Source organism: Lagenorhynchus albirostris, chromosome 16 (assembly GCF_949774975.1).
Source record: "Lagenorhynchus albirostris chromosome 16, mLagAlb1.1, whole genome shotgun sequence".
NCBI classification, from domain to species: domain Eukaryota; kingdom Metazoa; phylum Chordata; class Mammalia; order Artiodactyla; family Delphinidae; genus Lagenorhynchus; species Lagenorhynchus albirostris.
The window spans coordinates 50,378,406-50,404,235 of record NC_083110.1 but is presented as its reverse complement, the minus strand read 5'-3'; the positions used below and the strand labels follow the sequence as shown (position 1 = coordinate 50,404,235).

General features: G+C 40.8%; 1 protein-coding gene across 4 annotated transcripts in view; it reads left to right on the top strand.

Annotated features, from left to right (window-relative positions):
• Nucleotides 1–8,971, top strand: part of IDE (insulin degrading enzyme) — a 111,891-nt gene extending 102,920 nt beyond the window's left edge. For all 4 annotated transcript variants that reach the window (XM_060126852.1, XM_060126850.1, XM_060126851.1 and 1 more), the window contains 3 exons: nt 5,172–5,244; nt 5,943–6,010; nt 6,670–8,971. In XM_060126852.1, coding sequence (XP_059982835.1) covers nt 5,172–5,244; nt 5,943–6,010; nt 6,670–6,765 — 237 coding nt within the window. In that variant the 3' untranslated portion in view covers nt 6,766–8,971. The remainder of the gene's footprint in view (nt 1–5,171; nt 5,245–5,942; nt 6,011–6,669) is intronic.
• Nucleotides 8,972–25,830: the final 16,859 nt, after the last annotated feature.

The following is a 25,830-nucleotide window of genomic DNA, read 5'->3' as shown; positions in this document are numbered from 1 at the left end:
GAAAAAGAAATAGTCCCTATTGAACTCAGTACTGTTTTTCTCTCCCTCTGGACCGAGGACCGTGATGGCCCTTCCTGGCTTCCAGATCCACCTGTTTAGGTTACCCTTCTGTTTCTTCTCTCTGTTCCTCGCCCCAGCCCGCAAAGAACATCGCTGAGCTTTTGGTGGGAAGAAAGAGCAAAGAAAACAAATAGAACTTGGGAATCCGATTATTTTCCAGTCTCTGGCAACTGTAAATCATCTTCACTAATTTAGGTGCCACTATGGCTCCTTTTAAAAATAAATGATTACTGGGCTTCCCTGGTGGCGCAGTGGTTGAGAGTCCGCCTGCCGATGCAGGGGACACGGGTTCGTGCCCCGGTCCAGGAAGATCCCACATGCCGCGGAGCGGCTGGGCCCGTGAGCCATGGCCGCTGAGCCTGCGTGTCCAGAGCCTGTGCTCTGCAACGGGAGAGGCCACAACAGTGAGAGGCCCGCGTACGGCAAAAGATAAATAAATAAATAAATAAATAAATAAATAAAATGATTACTCACCTTTGAACTGTGTTCAGAGATCTTCTGAGTTGTTTTTTTTTTAATTGTGTTTATTGAAGTATAGTTGATTTACAATGTCGTGTTAGTTTCAGGTGTACAGCAAAGTGATTCCATTTTATATATATATTCTTTTTCATATTCTTTTCTATTATAGGTTATTATAAGATATTGAATATAGTTCCCTGTGTTATACAGTAGGATCTTATTGTTTGTCTATTTTATATATAGTAGTTTATATCTGCTAATCCCAAACTAGAGATTTGTGAGTTTTTTTTTAAAGTAGAATGACTTTTTATACTAATTATTATATTTATTTATTTATTTTTGGCTGTGTTGGGTCTTCATTGCTGCACGCAGGCTTTCTCTAGTTGTGGTGAGCGGGGGGCTACTGTTCGCTGCAGTGCGCGGGCTTCACATTGCAGTGGCTTCTCTTGTTGCAGAGCACGGACTCCAGTAGTTGTGGCACGCGGGCTCAGTAGTTGTGGCTCGTGGGCTCTAGGGTGCAGGCTCGGTAGTTGTGGCGCACGGACTTAGCTGCTCTGCGGCCTGTGGGATCTTCCCAGGCCAGGGCTAGAACCTGTGTCCCCGGCATTGGCAGGCGGATTCTTAACCACTGCACCACCGGGGAGGTCCCAGATTTGTGAGCTTTAAACGCCTGAGCTCACTGAGAAAGTTCAGTTCATCAAGAGAAAAGAGAGGCACCACCATTAAAGTTTTCCCAGTACAGCTTGAAGAGGTTTACACCATCCAAATTTTCCCCACCTGTAACAGAATTCATAGAAGGGTAGCAAAAATTTTAAGTGGGCATATAATGTGTAGTAACCATGCTAAGTGCAGAAATTAAAAATTTATGCTGCAATAGAGTTGTACCTAAAGCGCTATATATATTCTTTGTAATGTATTGGGACCTCTAATTTGTGTAAAATACTTTTATGTCTGTTTTTTAGGACAAGGAACAAAATTCTACTCCATAATTACCATAGTACCTTAGAATTATACGCTATCTAGTATCCTTAGCCACTTCTCCTGGTTCATATCTGATTTATCAGACACCAGGTTTTTCGTTGGGAGCTCAGGTCCTGCCTCTTGCTAACACCTCTGGGAGGGATGTCATCTGCTTTTCAAGGTCATTTCTCAGGGATCTGTTGTAACTGCCATCACAGGAGTGGTGCTTGCAGTTCTCATTGGAATGATTTTGTGAAATTAATTGTACAGTGAAGGCTAATCAGATCTAATTCACCACTGTTGGTGCTGTGTGGGAGAGTGAGGAAAAGGAAATAGCCCTGAGGTGGGGATGCTGATAGTTTCATAGAAGAAAAGGGTGACTTAGCACTGTCTACCAGTTACTTTCCCCCCAGATCCTCTGCAGGACGACAAGGTTTCTGGTCTCTGTATGTGCAAACAAGTATTCATATAGCCAGTGACACCTTAGCAATAAGAAAACAGAGACAGTAGCAATTTTAGGTTCAAAATTTGACAGTAAAAGACAGTATTTTGAATGTTCCTTTCTCAGCAATGGGATCTGAACCATTTTGGCTATGGACATGGCTGGCTGGGCAATTTACCATTTTCTTTACCTCATGGCTCCCTTGCATTGTGTAGAGGAATTGTGCTTTTTTGCAGTGATAGTCTTTTTTTTTTTAATATTATTTATTTAGTTTTAAATTTTGGCTGTGTTGGGTCTTCGCTGCTGCATGAGGGCTCTCCCCAGCTGCAGCAAGTGGGGGCTACTCCTTGCCGCGGTGCACGGGCCTCTCATGGTGGTGGCTGCTTCCCCTGTTGCGGGCTTAAGTAGTTGTAGCGCGAGGGCTCTAGAGCGCAGGCTCAGCAGCTGCGGCTCACAGGCCTAGCCACTCCGCGGCATGTGGGATCCTCCCAGATCAGGGCTCGAACCTGTGTCCCCTGCACTGGCAGGCGGACTCCCAACCACTGTACCACCAGGGAAGTCCCAGTGATAGTCTTTTAAAATATATATATTTTGACAAGGGGGAGGCTCGGCCTGTGAAGGGGCAGTGGGTGTATGGAAAACCTGTGCACCTTCCATTCAATTTTGCTGTGAACCCAAACTGCTTGAAAAAATAAAATCTATTAAAAAAATGTGTGTGTATGTATGTAACAAAAACGCATACTTTTTTTTTTTTAATTTAAATTTTTTTTTCTTTTATTTTTTGGCCACACCATGCAGCATGTGGGATCTTAACTCTCCGACCGGGGATCAAACCCATAATCCCTGCAGTGGAAGCACAGAGCCCTAACCACTGGACCACCAGGGAACTCCCAACACATACATATTTTTAAAATAAAACAATATATAAAATAAGATTCTGTTCTGAAATATAACCCCAGGTAGTCTTTGTGTCTGTGGAGAGAGAGCTGCAGTAGGACCGTGAGGGGCAGAGTTGGGTGTGAGAGCAGGGCTCCAGGACACGTGTCCACTGCCAGGCTGTTCAGCCATCCAGAGCCCTGCTCAGAGCTGCTGGCCTCACTCAGTGATCTGTGGGGCAGCAGCAGGAGCACATATGGTCCCTGAGCACAGACTCTGGGCTCAGCCCTATCACCAGCTAGCTAGCTCTGTGACCTTGGCCAAATTACTTAAGCTTCCTTATTTACAAAATAGAGATTATGGGGTATTCATTGAAATGAGGTATGTAAAGTGATTGGCACTTAGTAGCATTTATTAAACCGTCTCTATCATTATCTCTTTATTAGTAATACTCAATCTTAGGATTTTTAAATATTTTAATCAGATTGTTTTAGATCGGAATATGTTTTCCTCCTTGGTGTTATAAAGTGGGTTTTAGTTGTGTTGATTTACTACTTAAGACTGTTACACTTTGTGAGGTTAGTTACTTGTTCTCAACTGCCTACAAAAGAGGGTGCTCATGTTCAGCTCTCTTTAGTTCCTAAGACATTTATTTTAAGACATTATTAGTTATGTGTGTTCAAAAAGAATGATGACTTAATATGACTTACTGTGATGTTTCCAGAAGAAATGAAGATTTCTCTTTCCTTCCACAAATTCTGTTATTTATTTGAAGTTACAGGTGGTACCTGATTATTGAATTTGTGAAAATAGCAGTTATAAGACTGACTTTCTTGTCTTAAAAAAGTGAGAGTGTTTATTACCAAGCTTACGCTAAATCTAGAACAGGCTTTCCCTAGCTATGTTCCATGGTACAAGATACTAATGGGGGTACCTAGAAAAAAGGGTTTCGTGACCATGTACGTTTGGGAATGACTACTCTTTATTCTCATTCTTGGTGAATCACAGAGCATGTTAGCTTTTTAAAAGTTCTAAGAACCCCATAGTTAAAATTTCTTTAGCCCAGCATTTGTTTAGTTTTGATTAACAAAATATTTCCTAAGCTGCTGTCACTATGGACACTTTTTTTTTTTTTTTGCACAGAATACCTATAAGTATCTCTTAGGACTCTAGTGTTCCTTAGAATAGAGAAATTCTAAGAAATTTCTGCAATTGGTTGGTTTTTAGAAAAATGGGGATTATCCAAAGTTGGTCAGGAAATTGAACAGGATATTCTGCTGTAACCGATACAGGTTAAGAGGGCAATGAAGGTTTGGGTGATAAGGATCAAGAATAGATCTTTGGAAGCAAACGTTTTACTCCAGTAAGATGCTCTCAGATGAGGCACTGCATGTTACTGGAGGCTGACCTGGGCTGAGCTCCTGAAAGAGGCTGTTCTGCCAGCTGGCAGAGCCGTGGGCAAGCTTGCTGTGCAACCTCAGCAGGGCTTCCATTGCAGCTGCACAGGGCCAGGCTTGCAATAACTGTTCCGTAAATAACCGTGAGTCAGTCTGGCTTTGCTGATGATCTCTTCCTCTGAGGTTACAAAACATTGTTGCTGGCTGAGGCATCAGGGGAAGCTTCATCACAACTTGTGTTTTCCCTTTGGAAAAGACAAATACAGGTCCAGCATCAAGGAAAAGGTGAGGAGACACTTCCCCACAGGATCCTTCTGCCAACATACCACTCCTGGCTTTCTTGGTAGTAACTAAGGGGAATCCCTCAAAGCAACGTGGTGGAATGGAGAGAACAAGCAAACCTCACTTCGGGCACCATCCCTTCCAAGCTGTGTGACTCCACCTGTGTGACTCTTTGTTTTAGAGTCAGAGTCTCTAAAACAGGAATCATCATGATGTTTAGCTTACAGAGAATCAAGTGAGCTAACATAGGAGAGAGGCTGATACAAGATGACACTCAAGAGATGTTAGTTTTCTTCTTTTCTTAGGGGGCAAGCATCGTGGTCATCCCTTAACTAAGCTCAGGCCATTGTCTCTGCAGACACTGCAGACCAGTAGGTGCAGCCCTGCATCACACCCCAATGAGAACTAGGCTAGGGTTTTAATCCCAGCCCAGGTACCTACTAGCTGTAGGAGCTTGAGCACTTAATCTCCTTGGACTCACTTTTCTCATTGTAAGATGGGGTTAAGAATAATTCTTGCCTACCTCCTAATTTTTGTGGAGTTCCAATGAAATACTATAGGTAAGGGGAAATAAAGGGAGGCGTCTTTACTGTTTCTGACTGCGTGAGAGCTGATTCTTCATGGTCGTAAGAGAGCACCTCATTTTAAGTTCCTTAGTGGGGCAAAAGGGTGACCTTGCTATTCTTTCCAACCAGGAAATGTTGGCAGTAGATGCCCCGAGAAGACATAAGGTATCCGTCCATGTTCTTGCCAGAGAAATGGATTCTTGTAAGTATTGAGTATTGGCTTTTTCAAAAGTGTGTTTTTAGGCACACGATAGCTGTACCATGCCATAGTCACAGCCCTTCTAGACCACCAGGAAGTAAAGGGGCACAGAAGGGGAACTAACTGGAGACAGGGTCTGCTCTGTCAAAGCAAAAATAAGGGGAAAAAAGAAATGAGGCAGTGAAGGAGAGAGCCAACAGCAGAGGACACAGTGCCAAGCTGGCCACAGCTCCATAAGAAAACAAGGCCAGGTGCTGGTAGGGCATCTCCAAAGAAGCTGCATGGGACAACTGCATGTGGCGGGGGAAGGGTGAGCAGTTTATCTGTCCTTCCCATCTCCTGTCTGTGACGGTTTGCCCCATGACCATTTACTCCCCCGGCCTTCCAGGTTGTTTTACTGGGTCCTTCCGGGTGGCCAGAGCCTCAGGGTCCAGTGAGGTCAGAGCTGGGCACTAAAGCAGCTGTGGCCAAGGCTATTTAAGCACAGTAACATCATGAACCATCATTAGGGACACTCTGGATAGGAGGCAGGACAAGCGAACAAGGCCTTGGGAGCACACACCCTAAAAGGATCTGAAAGGTACATGAACGGGACCTGGTGCAGTTTCAGTGAGCTGAGTCTGGTTTGTGTTTGTTTGTTTGTTTGCTCTTGTGTTCAAGTATCAATAAGTGCAAAGCATTAAACCTTTTGTTTTTTATAGGTCCTGTGGTTGGAGAGTTCCCATGTCAAAATGATATAAATTTGTCACAAGCACCAGCCTTGCCACAAGTAAGAAATATAAATTTCACGTTAGCTTGCCCTGTTAGAGGACTTCCTACTTAGAAGGAGCTTGTTCACCAGGACACATAAGACCTAGAGATTTCAGGTTACGAGGTATTCGGGCATCTACTTTAGGTCTCTCTTAAAGACCAGGTTGCCATTCTTTCCTTTTTCAGCTGCAGAGACTCAGCCTTTGCCCTTGTCCGCCTTGTCCTCTAGCTTGAACAGTTGTGTTACTCTGCAATGAGTCATCTCCAGCCACATTTATCCCAGCCTTTTCCATGGTGCTTGTGCATTTTAATCATCTGGAAAGGTTGGCATTTACTTGCAAGAAGAGGAAGCTGGCAGTGTAATTAGGCTCTTGCCGGATGGGCACACTGGCCTCTACCACTCTGCCAAAGCGGCGGTCCTGAGCCCTCAGTGGGCCTGCCCTCGAGTGCCCAGAGGAGAGCCAAGATTCTTCCCTCTGGCCCAGAGTCCCACTGGGGACATTCACCATAGGTTTGCATAGACCCTCTGACCTTACTGATCCAGGAAGAGAGGTCAGTAGATATAATATGTAATATATAGTGTAGCAACTAGTGTGTTTATGTAAAAATAAAGTTTATGTCCTGTTCGGTCTGCTTTTTAGGCTAAATACACTAAGAGAAAACTTTTTTTCTTTGCAGCCTGAAGTGATTCAGAACATGACTGAGTTCAAGCGTGGTTTGCCACTGTTTCCCCTTGTGAAACCACATATTAACTTCATGGCTGCAAAACTCTGAAGATTCCTCATGGGCGGGAAAGTGCAAGTGGATGCGTTCCTGAGTCTTCCAAGGGCTAGGAAAACAATCTTGGCCACTTTAATATTTTCTGGTTCACTATTAGAGAGAAAAACAGAAAAAAAAAAAAAAGTTGTCAAATGTCATTATGTAGAAATATTAAAAATCCAAAGTAATTAAATTACAAAATCTTATAGATGTAGAATATTTTTAAAATACATGCCTCTTAATATTTTAAAAGTTTTTTTTTCATTACTAAGAGAAATGTCCCTTATATAACAATACTTAAAATGTTGGATGATATTCCTATAGAAACTTCCTTATTCTGTAAAATAGTCACTTGTCAGAAGAAAAATATGTTAGCTTTTTTCTAAAAGCCTCCTAGGTTGACAGAAAAGACTTCAAAACGTGTAGAAAGATAATACCTTTTTAAAAATGGATCCTCAACTTTGCTTTCTACTTAATGGTTTCCTGTAAATAATGGAGAACATTACATTTGGCAGATAATGAACAAAGCAATGTCATTTTCTTTTATTAGTGAAATTGCTGATTATATAAGGCATGGTTTTAATCTTTTTATAGAATTTGAACATGTTTTTTATTCAAACTAGTAAAATGCTGGAAAACTCTAGAACACCCTACTTATTTACAGTGCTAGAAATACAGACTTACCTTACATCAATTTTGTCCCAAACTGAATTTCTCAGGATTACTGTGATTTGTTTTTTTCTGATTGAATTATATTGACATTCTTGTTCATAGTTGGTTTGCAGTGTTCCATCAGCGTCACTTTTTCCCATCAACACGTTGCTGTATTTATTTAACAGAAACAAACAGGGTCAACTTCAGATCCCACTGAGTGTGTGACATGCTTTTCCAACATCATCTATTCTAAACACCTGTAACTTTTTACTACCACGAAATTGCAGTCAGTATACGAACCAAAATATTTGCCCCATTATGAATATAAAAGGCAACACGTGCAAAGACACCTTTTTGGAGGTATAAAAAGGAAAGCCTTGGATTCTTCAATAGCGTGCTCTCCATAGAGACTCTGAATCCTGTTTTGCTACCAGTCTAATACTGCCTTAAGTGTAAAGTTACTTTTTGAATATATAAATTCAAACATACAAACACACAGATGATGACTAGAGTGAACTTTTAAAATATATTTTCTTTCATGAGATACAATTTTGGATGAAATTGTTACTGTAGATTTAACAACTGTTTTGAAATATTAAAACTTAAAGAGAAATTGGAGACATACAGGCACTAGTAACAGTAAGTGGCCCTGTAGTTCACTAACTCAGGCAAAGTAAAGAATGGCATTTTCAAATGACATTTCACCTCCATATGACTTGATTTGCCAGGACTTCTTTCTGTAGAGCCATGTCTTTTCACATCTTAAGTTTTCACATTTGCTGTTTTTCTGAATAATCTGAATTTGGGGCAAGAATGATAATCCCAGCTGTGGAGGCTGCTTTCGAAAGCGGGGCTCCATTTCTACTGTCAGACATATGTGGTGCTGTAACCATCTTTTTATCCCTGCCTTCAAGAGCTTCCTTGTATGAAGCCTGTCCTTGTCCATCAGAAGGTGCGTGAGTCATCGTCACTTCCTTCTGGTTTTATGCATTTGTAGACTATGCAGCTTTTCATCAAACTGCAGATGTATACGGGAGGGATCAAAAACTAGTCCTGAGTGCATAAATCCACCACTGGAAAAGTAAATAATCCACTTATATCTTTTCTGTGGAAAATTATGTGCTACTGGGTAACTTTTTGCTCTTTAAAAAAAAAAGGGAGGGGGTGAAATTGAACGGTGTCACTTTTATGAGAAAGTCACGTGAAGAAATCTGAACGGCATCTCATGCCGTCTTACAGGAACTGTGGTTGCTCTTGAGCGTACTCTAGCATTGTCTGGCTTCCACTTTGGATCGAGAGCTACTGTTGGATCATTCAGGCATCCTTATGGATTCAGCTGCATGGGTCCAAGCTGCAGTCCCTGAGCAATAACAGACTACCTGGCTACTGCTCTTTACTCAGCGCTTAGTAAATGAGATTTGCGAAACACACTAAGGTGTTAGTTACCCGTGACTTTTTGAAAAGTCTTCTTTTTCACTGCTTGATGTGGAAGAGAGAGCATGTGACACAGCCAGTACGTGGTAGTGTGCTAGGGTAATCCTGTTTACAATAAATTGCCTGAATTTCACCTCTGGAGTTTGCATTTGTATTATTTTTAGTTTCAGTGGCCAATCCTCAACCTACCTCTCAACATCCCGATTTGACGATGTTTCTTGCTTTCATTGTTCCCAATGTAGAAAGCAGTGGATTTTTTTTTTTAAGTGAATCTGGGTAACAGTGATTTAGTCAAATAAATGGGTCAATGTCACAGTCTTAAGAGTAGATCACTTTTGTAAAACAGGAATCTCAGTGTGAGAGGCTGAACTCCTTGCTGACCCCAAACCCAGAAAGATTTGTCCTGTGAGTTTCAGGGAGGAGAATTCAGAAGGCAGAAAAAATATATCTCTCCTCATCTTCCTCTCATGTCTGCAGCGGCAGGTTAGGCAGATACCTTGTCCGATCCCTGGCTTCTTACTCCCTGTCAAAACAATCTTTCTACTCGTGTGGTTACCAGCTGGTTCAACCAAGCATTTCAAGGGGGAATCTGGTGGTTCTTCAGTTTCCAACCTAGGACAGTAGTGCAGGGCACGTGGTCAGCTTTGTGCTCAGGGAGGATGCAGCTGCCCCGTCCGGAGGCCTGGAGCCACCCCAGGTTCTAGGGCTTGGTGCAGTTTCCGCCTCTCTCATGGTGTGTGAGGGGAATCATCTGGTCCCCTTCTCTTAGTCGCAGCATGTTCATGGTGAAAACCAAGGATTCTCACATACTCATCTCCCTTTGGAAGGATGGTTCCTGCCCTCCTAAGCCCTCCCTGGGAGGGCCTCTGACCAGTAGGCTTCTAGATCCCTAGTATTCTGTGCTGCCCATCCGATGAAGTTCGTTCACTGTCCTTATCAACCTGAACGTTGACCACTCCATGGTTTCTTGTGGCAAAGCATCCTGGTAGTACTGAATTGCTACTTTTCTCACCCAATCTTTTGACATGGGAGGACGATGATTAAAATCATCATCATCCCAGGTTTTTGGAAGTGAAAATAGGCTCAGAAAGGCTAAACAGTTTGCCCCAGACCGTGCAGGAAGCATGGATTCAAACCTCCACTCAGATCTTTAAACTCTAGTTCTCATTGTTCTATGTGGATTTCCTGTAATAATGGGTACCAAGTCTACAAAGGTACTTGTGGAACAAAGTAGAAGGGCAGTTGTTTTTACATGTGTATGAAACTTAACTTTTTTCACTGATACCACCTTAGTCTCCCAACCTTTGCCTATTTTGGAGGGAGTGAGACCAAGTCTTAGAGTCTGTGTCCCTCTCCTCCAGTCCTCTGTTGTTTCCCCTCTGCTGGACTCCCTTGTGGCCAGTTATCACCACTGGGATCTCCCTCCCTCTTGGAGTCAATCCAGACCCATGCCTCCTGGCCTGCTAGGCCCTTAAATCAATGCAAGCTCTCCTTGCTGTCGCCCCTGGAGTGATGAGATGATCTGGAATCCTTCAAGTGATTCTGAATGAGAGTGTGAAGAAGAGTCAAGTTCATCTGTAACCCCACCCCTCCAGGACAACCACATTTTTTGCATTGTTATTTTGCAGTCTTTTTGCTGTGCAAGTAGAATGGGGTCATATATTCAGTGTTACAACTTTTTCCATAGTCTATATTGAGAATCTTCCACGTGGGTACTCTTGGGAAATTTGTGGTATTTGCTGTTGTTGTCATTATTATTGAGTTTTTGGTTTCATACTGTAGTTTGTTTATCCAGTCCCTCTTAAGAGTGGGATATTTAGGGTGTTTTCAAACTCTGATCCATGATAAAACTCCTTGTGCAGACAGAGTATGTGTGTGGTTTTCTGATTATTTCTTTAAATCACTGGGTTGTAGAATATGAATATATCATTTAACTTCTTTTTGGAAAAGTTTTAAATCTACAGAAGTTGTAGAAATAGTACAGTGAATGCCCATATAGCCTTCACCCTGTATTCACCAGTTTAATGTTTCCTGTGCATTGCTCCCTCCCTCCCTCTCTCTCCATAGATGTCGTGACTCCTCACCCCTAAATACTTCATCACGTATCTCCTAATAACATTGTCGATGTGTAGTCAGGAATTGGGTCTCACCCAAAGGTAGGTCTGGCCTATGTCCCCTTTGTTTTTGTTTAGACATTATAGACAAGTAATTTTGACAACTAGATGAAAGAGGTACATTTCCTGAAAGACACAAATTACCAAAACAGACATGAAAGGAAATAGAAAATATGAATATTCCCTTAATCTGTTTTAAGAAATTGAATTAATGCCCTTTCCACAAAGAAAATCCCAAACCCAGATGGCTTCATTGGTGAATTCTATCAGACATTTAAGGATGAAATTATACCAATCTTACATTTTAGAAAGCAGGAGGGAACCCTTTTATGAGGTTAGGATTACCCTTATACCAAACTCAGACAAAGGTATTTCAAGTAAAGAAAGCTCTAAATCAATTACCCTTTTAAAAGTCCTGAAAGTCTTTAACAAAATGTTGGCAATTTGAATCCAACGATGTATAAAAAGGAATTTTTTTATACAGTTGATTTTCATATATTATACCAACTTTACATGAAGACAGAGTAGGAGGAATGCAAGGTTGGTATAATATTTGAAAATCAATTAGTATTGTTTACCATAGTGACAGAATTAAGGAGGAAAAACTACATAGTCGTTTCAATAGGTAGAGTAAGAGCATTTTACAAAATCCATACTAACAGCTCTCAGCGAACAAGGAATGGAAGGGAACTTCCTCAACCTAATAAAGGGAATTTAAAAAATACCTACTGGTCACATCATAAATAAGGATAAAATATTGAATACTTTGACCCTAAGAAATGCACCAAGATGAGGATGTATGTTCTCACAACTTTTTTTAAAATTGTATATGAGGTCCTCGTCAGTACAATAAAGATGGGGAAGAATGAAGTAAAAAGTGTTCACAGATGGCATGAGCACATACCAAAAAAACTCTAAGGACTACAAAAATGGTACTAAATTGATTTAACAAGATTGCAGGAAATAACATTAACAAATCAATTTTATGTCAACAAATTATACTGTCCACAAAATTCAAATAATTTATAATAGCACCAAAAAAGTATTTAGGGGCAAAATATTTTTAAATGTGAAAAACCTGTACACTGAAAACTTCAAAACGTTACTGAAGGAAAGTTTTTAAAGACCAAAATAAACGGACAAAATCCATATTCATGGATTGTAGGACAGTGCTTTTAAGATATCTGTTTTTCCCCACTGAGCTATAGATTCTAAAGCAATGCTTGTCAGAATTCCTGCAGGCTTTTTGGACAGATATTAAAATCAGACAAGCTGATTTAAAATTTTACATGAACATGCAAAGAATCTTGAATAGCTAAAATAATTCTGAAGAAGAACAAATTTATCCTTCCTGATAGCCCGGCTTATATGAAACTATAATCAAGCTAGTGAGTATTGGCCTAAGGATTGACATATGGATCAATGGAAGGGAGCAGAGTCCAGAAATAGAGCCCCTTACTTTCAATTCATTTTTGACTAAAGTGTCATGGTAATTGGATGGGGGAAAAGTAGTCTTTTCTATGAATGGTTCAAGAACAACTGGATATCCTTATGGGAAAAAAAGAAAGAACCTTAACCCTTATCTCACAGTATATACAGAATTAACTCAGAAAAGCCTACAGATTTAAACATAAAAACTAGAACTGTAACAGTTCTACAGGGAAACATAGGAGAAAATCTCTTCGAAGTTCGTTAGGCAAAAATTTCTTAGGATGCAAAAGTCACTAACCATCAAAGAAAAAATGGACATATTGAAGTTTTTCAAGTTTAAAACTGTCTTCTCTTTAAAAGACACCATTAAGAAAAGAAAATGGCAAGCTGCTGACTGGGAGGAAATATTTACAATACATAAATCAGACAAAGGACTTACATATAAGAATATACAAGAAACTCATAAGGCAAAAACGTTGGAAAAGAGTTTAATAGATGCTTCACCAAAGGAGATGTAAGTAATGGTCAATATGTACATGAAAAGATAACATGAGTCACGGGGAAATGCAAATTTAAGCCAACAGGAGAGCAAAACTACAGTGAGAAGGAAGATGGGTGATTGCCTGGAGACTGAGGTCAGCAGATGGGATCAAAGGACATAAGGAAACCTTTTTAGAGAAGGCTCATCGACCTCCTCAGTGACTGGGTAAGTCTCTCTTGGTCTTGGATCTCCCGTCTTGGTTGACGATTCTGAGTTTTATTCAGTGGTTGGTAAACTTGTTATGAGGAGTAGGTTTTCCTTGAACTTAAGGCAGTTCAAGAAGAGGTACCTGAATTCTCAGTTGAAAAACACTGGGAAGGTTGCTCAGTTCAAATGCGCTGAGAAAATTGTCTAGCTGAAAGACACTGGGAAGGTTTGGACTGGGTGATTAGGTAAGGGCTAACCTGGTGTCTTTCCTTGAATGGGCTACTTTAACAGAGTTTGTTGGAATAAAAATGAAGACACCATATGAGAGCTTTTAGCTCCAAAATAAGAGACAAAATGCTCCTCCCAGCTGGTTACAGCTTTCTCAGGCAACTGAGAAATTTACAGGAGTGGTGGAGGCAAGTCCTCATACCATGCAGCGGTCCCGTAGAGTAACCCATTCATTAATTAAAGATATGCTCATCTGGGGTTGTACACATTAGAACTGGCCATCCAGTGCTTGAGCACCCATGGTGGTTTTAGTCTGCTGAAGGGAGAAACCCAGACACACTTCTAGGAGGAACTTGCATTATCTCCCTGTGCCTTTGAGATGTAAAGGTACCTGATCTTCTTAGGCATCTTGTTCTGTGTCTTGAGGGCTTGGTTTGTTGATCAGTGAGAAAACTCTTTCTGGCCTCCGCCATCTGGAAGGTACTCGTACAGTGTACATTTGGAAGCCAGGTGAAGAGACTGGGATTCCGAGCAGTCCCTTTGGCCCTGTCAGCTCTCAGGAGAGTTTGTCATAAGGGTTCCCCATCCATAAGGGGCCTTCATCATGTCAACTTTCACTGGATCCACCTGTACAATAAAGGCCCTTCCTTTCTTAGACTATTTTTGCAAATAAACTTTCTGGATCTTGTGAGGGCTGCATCCTTTGCACGATCCTATGGGGACACCTCTTGTGTCTTACTCGTTTGAATCCCTATTCAGATCCTACTCATCAATGGCCAAATGATGGATCCTTTAAATTGGAAAAACTTCTAAACTTAAATTTTTAGAGAGCTCTCCTCGTAAACAGCTATTTTATTGGTAGCTATGGAAAGACCAAATTAAAAGGTGGACACAAAGAAATGTAATGACTAACCTTAAGAACTCCCTTAGTTCAAAAAAAAAAAAAATCTGTTCGGGAAGCCTATTTGAATTTGTGAAATCAGCTTCCCTCACTGGGTCTTACAGATGCTAATAAAACATTAGGTTAATTAATGTTAATTAGGTTAACAAGGGAATAGAAAGGGTTATTAAGGGGCAAGTCCTGTGGCCTGGATATTCATGGGATTGAAACAAAGGCTTTGAAACAACACTACTTAAGGTTGGATGAGCCAAAGGGACCCTCTGTGGGTCCACCCAATATTAAAGGGCCCCAAACAAGTTTGCTCTATTTACCCCAGTTTGGAAAAAAGGGGCTGGAAGGGAAAATTTACACTGAGAGACCCGATCAGCAATTGCTTAGAGCAACAGTTAGGCCAATTAATCAAGTTAAACATTGACAAAAGGGCCTGGGTTCCTTGGCTGGACCCCTCACTGGGGACCCCAAAGCCTTTTATACAGGAATGGATAAAACAGCTGGCGGATAAAAAGGAAAAGTTTCTGGAACTCCTTATAAGACCAAGACTTGCGGATGGGGTCCTAATGGAGGCTAAGGTTAAAGATTAAAAAAAGGAAGTTATAGAAAGGTTATGGAAAAGGAACCCTGAGAAAAGAGTTTTGTGTATGGTTAGGCCTGGCTAGGATTAGAACAAATTAAATAAATGAATCTTAAAAGTAAGGTTGTACAAAACTAGAATTTTATTCTTTCTGTTAAGAGGACAACGTTTTTTTGGAATATCTGCTTTTGATAACGGTTTCTTTACCTCTTAAGTAATCTGTTGTAACTTTCTATATTTGCCTTTGAAATCTTCTGTTATCACTTTGGTTAAATGAATAAGTACTGTTTCACAGTGATCTACACTACGATCCTGATTGATCAACTGTTTTTAAAACTTTTGATATTTTTGACAAACTTCCCCAAATCAGATTCTAAATAGAGTTCTTTTGACCTCTAGCTAACTTTGGGATGTTTCAGAGGGCCCCTGAAACATCTCAAAGAGAGGTATTAAACTAATTATACTTATTTGGTTAAATTACATGGGAAGCATTGTCAAATAAGTGATGATACGCCTTCTTAAGTTATAGTTAGTTCACATCTATTTCTCTCTACCTGATCCATCCAGAAGTTAGCTTCTTTGTCTGGCTCCTCTCTGGACTTGGTGTTTTTTTATGATCCAGGTTGCAACTAGTTATACTAATCATTGTTCTAATTGATCTCCCTTTGTAGTTTTTAAACTGTTTATGCTTTGTGACTCTTGCTGCTGTACTATAATCTTAGTAATGTTACTAGTGATATCCTGTTATTTTATGATTGTTGTTTCTTGCATCACCTACTGTGTAACCAGCTCTCTGACAAAGTTGATGACATCTAAACATCTTGAGGCAATTGATCACATATATAGCTCTGTATAAAATTAAGTTTAATATATATAGAAAGAAGCAACAAGGGAGAAACATTTCCTGGATCATAATAGACTAGTAAGACAGATGATCCAGAGAATTTTTAGGTTATTAACAGGACCGAATCTAGATATAGCTCTTGAATGGGCTCTCAATTAAATCCTCACTAAACCTAGGAATGAGACTTCCTAGCACCATGGGACAAATTTGTCATAAAATGCCTCTCAAACCTTAATCGAATTTATGACCAAAAGGGGAGAAACTGTGAACAAAAAAGAATAAACAGCGTCACTCATCACCCAGTTATACAAGTGGGCTAAATCACAACCCACCACAGTCACCCATCAACAGTGCACCCTAAGGGGAATTCAGGATGAAAAAACAGGATGAGGCATTCTGTGCTTTGGCCCCTAGATAATTAGGTGCATATCTCAGGAAGAATGTCTTTTATTTTTATTTTTTTTCTCTTTGGCTGCGTTGGGTCTTCGTTGCTGCGCACAGGCTTTCTCTAGTTGCAGCGAGCGGGGGCTACTCTTCATTGCGGTGCGTGGGCTTCTCATTGCGGTGGCTTCTCTTGTTGCGGCATGCAGGCTCCAGGACGTGCGGGCTTCAGTAGTTGTGGCGCACGGGCTCAGTAGTTGTGGCTCGCGGGCTTTAGAGCGCAGGCTCAGTAGTTGTGGTGCACGGGCTTAATTGCTCCGCAGCATGTGGGATCTTCCCGGACCAGGGCTTGAACCCGTGTCCCCTGCATTGGCAGGCAGATTCTTAGGCACTGCACCACTACGGAAGTCTCAGGAAGAATTTCAATGACCCCAGATTCTTGCATCTTCCCACACACAGAAAAACCTAAAATCATTAACTTGAGACGTCTGTTCTTTGTGATTAGCAGTGATCTTTTACCAAGATGCATGCCTGACTACACGTATTTCCCAGCCAAAACAAAGTCATGTATATCCTGGCTCCTCGCCCACCTCTTCAGAGCAGTTCTTCAGAGCTACTGAGTGGCTGTCTCCCGGGCGGGAGTCCTCAGTAAGACCCCGGATCAAACTCAAACTCACAATTCTCATGTTGTGCATTTTTCTTTGTTAACACTAGAAATGCAAGAATTGTGAGCCCCACACCAGAATACTGGTTCAAAGCTGCCTTTTAACAAGATTCTCAGATGAGTCATATGTACAGTAAAGTTTGAGGAACACTGTTGATAACATCCCATCAATTAAAACTCTCCTCACTTATGTTGAAAAACACAAGGAAGACTTCTAGTTAGTTTTACAAAACTATTTTTGAATATTCTGTTTTGCTTTAGAAATTTCTTTTACTCAAGTGCACAAAATGGTTTACAGCTCAGTGAATTGTCCCAAAGTGAAAACATCTGTGTACTGACAACTCAGGGGAAGAATTGTATCATTATCCTTTCGCCTTTATACTTTCTACCTCTCCCTCTTACCTAAAGGTAACCACTATCTTGACTTCTTACAGGATAGATTAGTTTTACCTGCTTTGAACTTAACACAAATGAAATTTTAAAAATATGCGTTGCCTGTGCCTGACTTCGTACAAAATTTCATGTTAGATTACCCATTTATTGTGTGTGTAGCTATAGTTTTTTCCACTTTTATTGTTCTATAGAATTCCATTGTATGAATATATCACAATTTATCCATTATACTATTAAAGGACATTTAGTTTTCCAGTTTTTAGTTATTTATAAATAATGCTGTAAACATGTCTTTGGGTACACACTTACATGAATTTCTGTGGGTGTACCTAAGAGTGAAATTGCTATGTCATAGATGACCATGTATGTTCAACTTTAGGAGATGCCATCAAACAATTTTCCAAAGTGGTTGTAACCGACTTACACCCTCACCAGCAGGGTATGAGAGTTGCACTTGCTCCCCATTGTTGGTCTTTTCAATTTTGACCATTCTAATGGGTGTGGTAGGTGAATACTTTGTAGTTTTAATTTGTATTTCTTGTATACTAATGAAGATGAGAGCCTTTTCATATATTTATTGACTATTTGAATATTCCTTTTTGTGAAGTCTCATGCCCCCCCCCCTTTTTTTTTTATCGTGTTGCCAGTCTTTTTCTTAGTGAGTCATAAGAGTTGTAAGTATTCTGGATCTGAGCTCTTTTGTCAGTTATATGCACTGCAAATACTATTTCTCACCCTCTGGCTTGCCTTTTCACTCTTTTTTTTTTTTTCCGGTACGCGGGCCTCTCACTGTTGTGGCCTTTCCCGTTGCGGAGCACAGGCTCCAGACGCGCAGGCTCAGCGGCCATGGCTCACGGGCCCAGCCGCTCCGCGGCATGCGGGATCCTCCCGAACCGGGGCACGATCCCGTGTCCCTTGCATCGGTAGGCGGACTCTCAACCACTGCGCCACCAGGGAAGCCCTGGCACTGTAAGATTTAATGAACACAAAGATGAAGGGAAAAGCAGGGTCTGAATGTGCACCTAAGATATGCAAGGGCTCTGTGTTCTTAGGTGTTTGTACTCATGAGAAGAGGGAAAACTCATTTTAAGAAGTTATTGAGAGGATTAAATGAGAAAATATGTGAGAAAGTTTTTGGTAAATACATAGGGTATCAAAATTGGGTTGAAATTATTTGACAGTTTTGCCCAGGGACCAGTCTAATTGTGTGTGTGTGTTTGTCTGTGTGTGTGTGTGTGTGTGTGTCTGTGTGTTTGCTTAGCACATATTGGGATTGTGGCACCCCTGGTGATCCTAAAGTGAGAATTACCGCTGACGTTGCAAAGATGAGTTTGTCCACCAGAGGGAGACAAAGCACTTCTCCATGAAAAAGGCCCCACATAAAACCCATTCTCCGACGTCACAGCTGCGTCAACTCCAATTTATGTAATGTGCCAAGCAGCACAAATGTGGGAAGATAGGTGTAATTATCTTTGGTACTGTTCTTGCCACCACTGGCAAAAGTTCCAGGTCTAACTTAAGGAACAACATGTGGAGAAAAATATATCTTATTCACCCAGAACTAGCATCTAGAAATATTTTCAATTCCTTTTGTAGCTCACTTTGATAAAATAGACCATATAAACTGACATCAAAACTGAAAATAAAAAAGGATGGGGGATTTCCCTGGTGGCGCAGTGGTTGAGAGTCCGCCTGCCGATGCAGGGGACACGGGTTCGTGCCCCGGTCCGGGAAGATCCCACATGCCGCGGAGCGGCGGCTGAGCCTGCGCGTCCGGAGCCTGTGCTCCGCAATGGGAGAGGCCACGGCAGTGAGAGGCCCGCGTACGGTGGGGGGGGTGGGGGGGTGGGGGGGGTGGGGGGGGGTGGGGGGGGTGGGGGGGGGAAGGGATGGGTAGCGTTGTTGATATATTATAGAGTGTAAAATTTTGAAATAAAATTACTCTAAGAATTATGCAAATAGAAATCAACATCAACATGAGTAGATTAGCTTAAGATATGCTCACAGTATTTTAGGAAATATACAGACATAATAATGAACCTTACGTTTATTTCTTACTTTTAAATTTTTGGCCGTGAGGCTTGTGGGATCTTAGTTGCCTCACCAGGAATCAGACCCTCGCCCTCAGCAAAAAAAGCGTCCTAACCACTAGACTGCCAGGGAATTCCCCTTTATGTTTATTTCTAAATCTGAAATACTTGATTGGCAATTCTCAACTCTCAGTTTCTCCCATCTCTTGCTAAGCTCTATCATAGAAGCTCATAGAAGCTATAAAAGCTACGATCTTAATCTCTGTCCCCTTTTAGCTGCAGATGGTCAATGAGATGTAGGTAAAAAACATTAGGGAGGCTTCCCTTCCAGAATGAAATTATAAGACTTAGTACAAAAAAAATTCCTTTTCTCCCTTGTTCCCCCCTCCTCCTGCCCCATATTCCTGGGGACAGAAAACTTGGAGGTGGAATAACCATCACTGTCCATGAGATGACAAATGTGAGGATAAAAGCCAGTATAATTAAGGTTGTCAGAGAGGACAGGCCGGAGGAGCCTGGGTCCTTCCCTGATGAACATTATCTGAGCCAAAATCCATAGTTCCACATACCACTTGGTTAGGGAGAACATTTTCAACACAATGGTACTAGAAAAGCCAGGAAGTCCTGTCACCCTACCTGATATAGCCTGTGATTTCTTCAGGGTCGGCACCAAGTTAAAGTACACAGACCCCTACTGTGACTGAACACACAGTCAACAGAATAGAAATAATAAACCAAATGGTAATAAAAAACAGGTATTTGTATCAACGCAGGCCTAATTTGTTCTTTAGGGTGGACAGATGACAAACAAAGGCATCTAATTGGAAAATGAACTGGGAAAGAGTAAGATTTCTACATTTTGATTAAGCAGAGTGGGCAATTTGCTATTTGATGGCTAGGATATTCAGGATAATTGCTGTTCTATGGTCTAGTGCAGGAGAATTTCATGGAATAAGATTTCTCGGAAATCAGGGGTTCTTTAAGGAACTTGGGGGAATTGAGTTGGCGAAATAGGGGGAAGATGTTATAGGCATATGAGGTCTCCTTGGAAAGGTCCTAAAGGTTTGGGTGGGTCCCCCCTGGAGCACAACATAGAACTGTGCCCCCTGGAGCTGTCACAAGCCGGCTCTGTGAGCTGCCCAGGGGACAGTGACGGTGTACTTCTGGAAAGCAAAGGTAATTGACTAAGAAGTAGGAGGAAGGAAATCCCTTTAATTGTTGAACTTCATCAGGTCTTCTCCTCATGCTGTTCTCACTTTCAGGCTTTTATTACCCTCTGGTAACACTCAGGTTTTTATCTCCAAACCTAACCTCTCCCTGAGTTTTCAGGCTCCTTTCCAACTGCCACCTGGATTTTTGCACATTCATTTCAAACTCACCATGTCCAAAAAGGAACTCGTTGAAGTGTCTTTTCTTCCTGTATATTCCGTTTCCCATTCTGTGTATTTTTTGTACAGCTTTTATTCAGTACTGACTACGTGCCACTCACTTTGCTAGTGCTGGTGGTACAAGGATGAGCAAAACCAGACATGATTCTACCCCACTGCGTTTTCAGTCTGGAGGGGCAGACTGCTACTAAGCAAATAAGCACGCAAATGAGTACATATTTCAGTCTGTGATGACAAAGGAATGGACACCAGAGGGTATCTGAGAGTCAACAGGGGGACTGCTGTCTAATCAGGCAGAATATTACCCACCTGGTCACCAGGGCGTCATCCTCTCCTTTCCCTTTCTTACCATTTACATACAACCAACCACCACATCTTGCCTATTTGACCTCCTAAATATTCCTAAATATTTCTCAAGCCCATCTCCTCTTTCCCTTCCTCATTACCCTAGCTGAGACTGTCTCCATCTTCGATGTGGACCGGGCATGACTCCCTGAGGCCAGGCTTTGTATATTTCCCTCTTTGTCTTCACTCTACCCCCATTCCTTTCCACACTGCCTTGAGACAGCGTTACCCCTCACCTAATCTGACCAGGTCGCTTTCCTGACTAAAGTCAGGAAAAGTAACCCCTGCTCCACGCAACTAGAGAAAGCCCGAGTGCGGCAGCAGAGACCCAGCGCAGCCAAAAATTAATTAATTATTAAAAATCTATTAATTTTTAAAAAGTCAGTTGAATTTTTAAAAAATAAATTTATTGGGCTTCCTTGGTGGTGCAGTGGTTGAGAGTCCGCCTGCTGATGCAGGGGACACGGGTTCGTGTCCCGGTCCGGGAAGATCCCACATGCCGCAGAGCAGCTGGGCCCGTGAGCCATGGCTGCTGAGCCTGCGCGTCCGGAGCCTGTGCTCCGCAACGGGAGAAGCCACAACAGTGAGAGGCCTGCGTACCGCAAAAAAATATATAAAAATAAATAAATAAATTATTTTATTTTATTTATTTATTTTTGGCTGCACTGGGTCTCTGTTGCTGTGCACGGGCTTTCTCTAGTTGTGGTGAGCAGGGGCTACTCTAAGTTACAGTGTGCGGGCTTCTCATTGCGGTGGCTTCTCTTGTTGCAGAGCACGGGCTCTAGGTGCTCTGGGTGCTCAGGCTTCAGTAGTTGTGGCACGTGGGCTCAGTAGTTGTGGCTCACAGGCTCTAGAGCGCAGGCTCAGTAGTTGTGGCGCACGGGCTTAGTTGCTCCGCGTCATGTGGGATCTTCCCGGGCCAGGGCTCGAACCCATGTTCCTTGCATTGGCAGGCGGATTCCCAACCATTGTGCCACCAGGGAAGTCCCCTAAAAACTTAATAGATTTTATTTGGGGGGGAACTGTTTTAGGTTTATAGAAAAATTGAGCAGAATGTACAGATTCCAAAATACTCCATTCTCCCCCATTTTACCACCCCAACACAGTTTCCCTTATTAACTTCTTACTTTAGTGTGGTACATTTGTTACAATTGACAAATCAATACTGATATATTATTGTTAACTAAAGTCTATAGTTTACATTAGGGTTCACTCTTTGTGTTGTACAGTCTATGTACAAAGGGTTTGACAAATACATAATGTCATGTCAACCATTATTACAGTACAGACAGAATAGTTTCTCTGCCCTAAAAATCCCCTGTATTCCACCTATTCATCTATCCCTCCTCTGAGAACTTCCGCCAACCATTTTACTGTCTCTGTAGTTTTGCCTTTTCCAGAATTTCGTAGTTGGAATAATACAGTAGGTAGCCTTTTCAGAATGGCTTCTTTTATTTAACAATATGCATTTAAGTTTCTTCCAAGTTCTTTTTTTTGATAGCTCATTTCTTTTTATTGCTGAATAATACTCCACTGTATGGATGTATCACAGTTTATCCATTCACCTATTGAAGGACATCTTGATTGTGTCTACATTTGGAGAATTGTGAATAAGACTGCTATAAACATCTGCGTGCAGGTTTTGGAGTGGACATAGTTTTCAACTCATTTGGGTAAATACCAAGGAGCATGACTGCTGGGTTGTATGGTGAAACTATGTATACCTTTGTAAGAAACTACCAAACTATCTTCCAAAATGGCTCTACTATTTTGCATTCCCACCAGCAATAAATGAGAGTTCCTGTGACTCCACATCCAGGCCAGTATTTGGCATTGTCAGTGTTGGGGATTTTAGCCATCCTAGTAGCTACATAGTGGTATCTCATTGTTTAATTTGCAATTCCCTAATGATATTTGATATTGAAATAGTATCTTTTCATCTGCTATTTGCCATCTTTGGTAAGGTGTCTGTTCAAATGTTTGGTTCACTTTTTAATGGGGTTGTTTTCTCATTATTAAGTTTTAAGGGTTCTTTGTATATTTTGGTTACAAGTCCTTTACTAGAAACATATTTTGCAAATATTTTCTCCCAGTCTGTGGCTTGTCATTTTATTCTCTTAAAGTTGTCTTTCACAGAGCAGAAATTTTTCATTTTAATGAAGTCCAACTTATCAATTTTTTCTTTCATGGATTGTGTTTTTGGTGTTGTATCTAAAAACTATTGCCAAACGGCTTCCCTGGTGGCGTAGTGGTTGAGAGTCCGCCTGCTGATGCATGGGACACAGGTTCGTGCCCTGGTCGGGGAAGATCCCACATGCCGCGGAGCGGCTGAGCCCATGAGCCATGGCTGCTGAGCCTGCGCGTCCGGAGCCTGTGCTCCGCGATGGGAGAGGCCACAACAGTGAGAGGCCCGCGTACCGCAAAAAAAAAAACTATTGCCAAGGGAATTCCCTGGTGGTCTAGGTTAAGACTCTGTGCTTCCAATGTGGAGTGGGTTCCAAGGTGACATGGGTTCAATCCCTGGTCAAGGAACTAAGATCCCACATCCCACATGGTGCAGCCAAAAATAAATAAATAAATAAAAATAAAAGCTATTGCCAAACCCAAGGTCACCTCAGTTTTCTCCTATATTATCATCTAGGAGTACAGTTCTGTATTTTACTGTTAGGTATAAGATCCATTTTCAGTTAATTTTTGTGAAAAGTATAAGGTCTGTGTCTAGATTCTTTTTTTTTGCATGTGGATGTCCAGTTGTTCCAGCACCATTTGTTGAAAAGACTATCCTTTCTCCATTGAATTGCCTTTGCCTTTTTGTCAAGTATTGGTTGGCTATATTTGTAAGGGTCTATTTCTGGGCTCTCTATTCTGTTGCATTGATCTATTTGTCTCTTGTTTAATACACACCATCTTCATTACTGTAGCTTTATAGTAAGTCTTGAAGTCGGTAATGTCAGTCCTCCAACTTTGTTCTTCAATATTGTTTTGGCTATTCTGGGTCTTTTGCCTTTGATATAAACTTTAGAATCAGTTTGTTGGTATTCTAAAAGTAACTTGGTAGGATTTTGATTGGGATTGTGTTGAATCTATAGATCGCGTTAGGAAGAACTGATATCTTAACATGAGTCTTCCTGTCCATGAATATGGAATATCTCTCCATTTATTTAGATTTTATTGATTTCTTTCATCAGAATTTTGTAGTTTTCCTCATGCAGATAATATATATATTTTGTATATGTATAATACAACCACATGTTGTCTAAAGGAGACTTACTTTGGATACAAAGACACGAAGAGATTAAAAGTAAAAGGATGGAAAAGATATTCCATGAAAATAGTAGCCAAAAGGGAGCTGGGGTTGTTATATTATCATCAGACAAAATAGATTGTCAAAAAAGGTTATGAGACAAAAAAGATATTATATATTGATAAAAGTTTCAGTTCATCAAGAATATATAAGAATTATAAATGGATAGCTATCTAATAACATAGCCCCGAGTTATATGGAGTAAAAATTGACAGAAATGAAGGGAAAAGTGGACAATTCTACAATAATAGTTGACTATTTCAATACCTCACTTCCAATAATGGATAGAACAGCCAGACAGAAGCTCAATAAGGAAACAGAGGTCTTTGACAACACTATAAACCAGGTAGACCTAAAACACACATACAGAACACTTCACTGAACAACAGCAGAATACATTCTTCTCAAGCACAAATAGAATATTCTCTAGGATAGACTATATGTTAATCCACAACCAAAACTTAATAAATTTTAAAAGATTGGTATCATACAAAGTACCTTTCTTATTTCAATGGAATAAAACTAGAAATCAATAACAGAAGGAAAAAAATAGAAAATTAACAAATATGTGGAAATTAAACAACATACACTTAAAGAACCAATGGGTCAAGGAAGAAATCACAGGGAAATGAGAATAGCATGAGGAAAATGAAAATAAAAATACAACATACTATGTATAGCTGATTCGTTTCGTTATACAGCAGAAACTAATACACCATTATAAAGCAATTATACTCCAATAAAGATGTTTAAAAAAAATACAGCATACTAAAAATTATGAGATACAGCCAAAGCAGTGCTAGGAGGGAAATTTATAGCTGTAAATACAGATATTAATGAAGAAGAAATTTCTCAAATCAATCACCTAATTGTTTACATTAAATAACTGGAAAAAGAGGAGAAAACTAAACCCAAATGTCACAGAAGAAAGGAAATAATAAAGATTAGAGAAACAATAAATGAAATAAAGAATAGAGAAAATCAACAAAACCTAAATTTGTTTCTTTAAAAAGATCAACAGAATTTGTGCACATGGAGTTGTTCATAATATTCCTCTATTATTGTTTTAATGTCTGTGGGATCAGTAGTGCTGGCCTCTTTTTCATGTCTGATATTAGCAATTTGTGTCTTCTCTTCCTTGGTTAGCTTGGTGGGAGGCTTATCGATTTTACTGATCTTTCAGAGAACCAGTTTTTGGTTTCTTTGATTTTCTCTATTGATTTCTTATATTCAATTTCATTGATTTCTGCTCTAATTTTTTATTTTCTTCTATTTATTTTGGATTTAGTTTGCTGTTTTCTAGTTTACTAAGGTTGAGGCTTACAGATATTAGATCTTCCTTCTTTTCTAATACATGCATTCAATGCTATATATATTTTCTTTTAGCATCATTTTTGTTGGATACTACAAATTTTTATAAGTTGTATTTTAATTTAGTTCCAAAAAATTTTTAAATTTCTCTTGAGACTTGTTTTTTGACTTGTGTGTTATTTAGAAGTATGTTATTTAATCTTCTGTTATTTGGGGGTTTTGCAGCCATCTTTCTGTTTTTTGGGGTTTTTTTGCGGTACACGGGCCTCTCACTGTTGTGGCTTCTCCCGTTGCGGAGCACAGGCTCCGGACGCGCAGGCTCAGCGGCCATGGCTCACGGGCCCAGCCGCTCCGCGGCATGTGGGATCTTCCCAGACCGGGGCATGAACCCGTGACCCC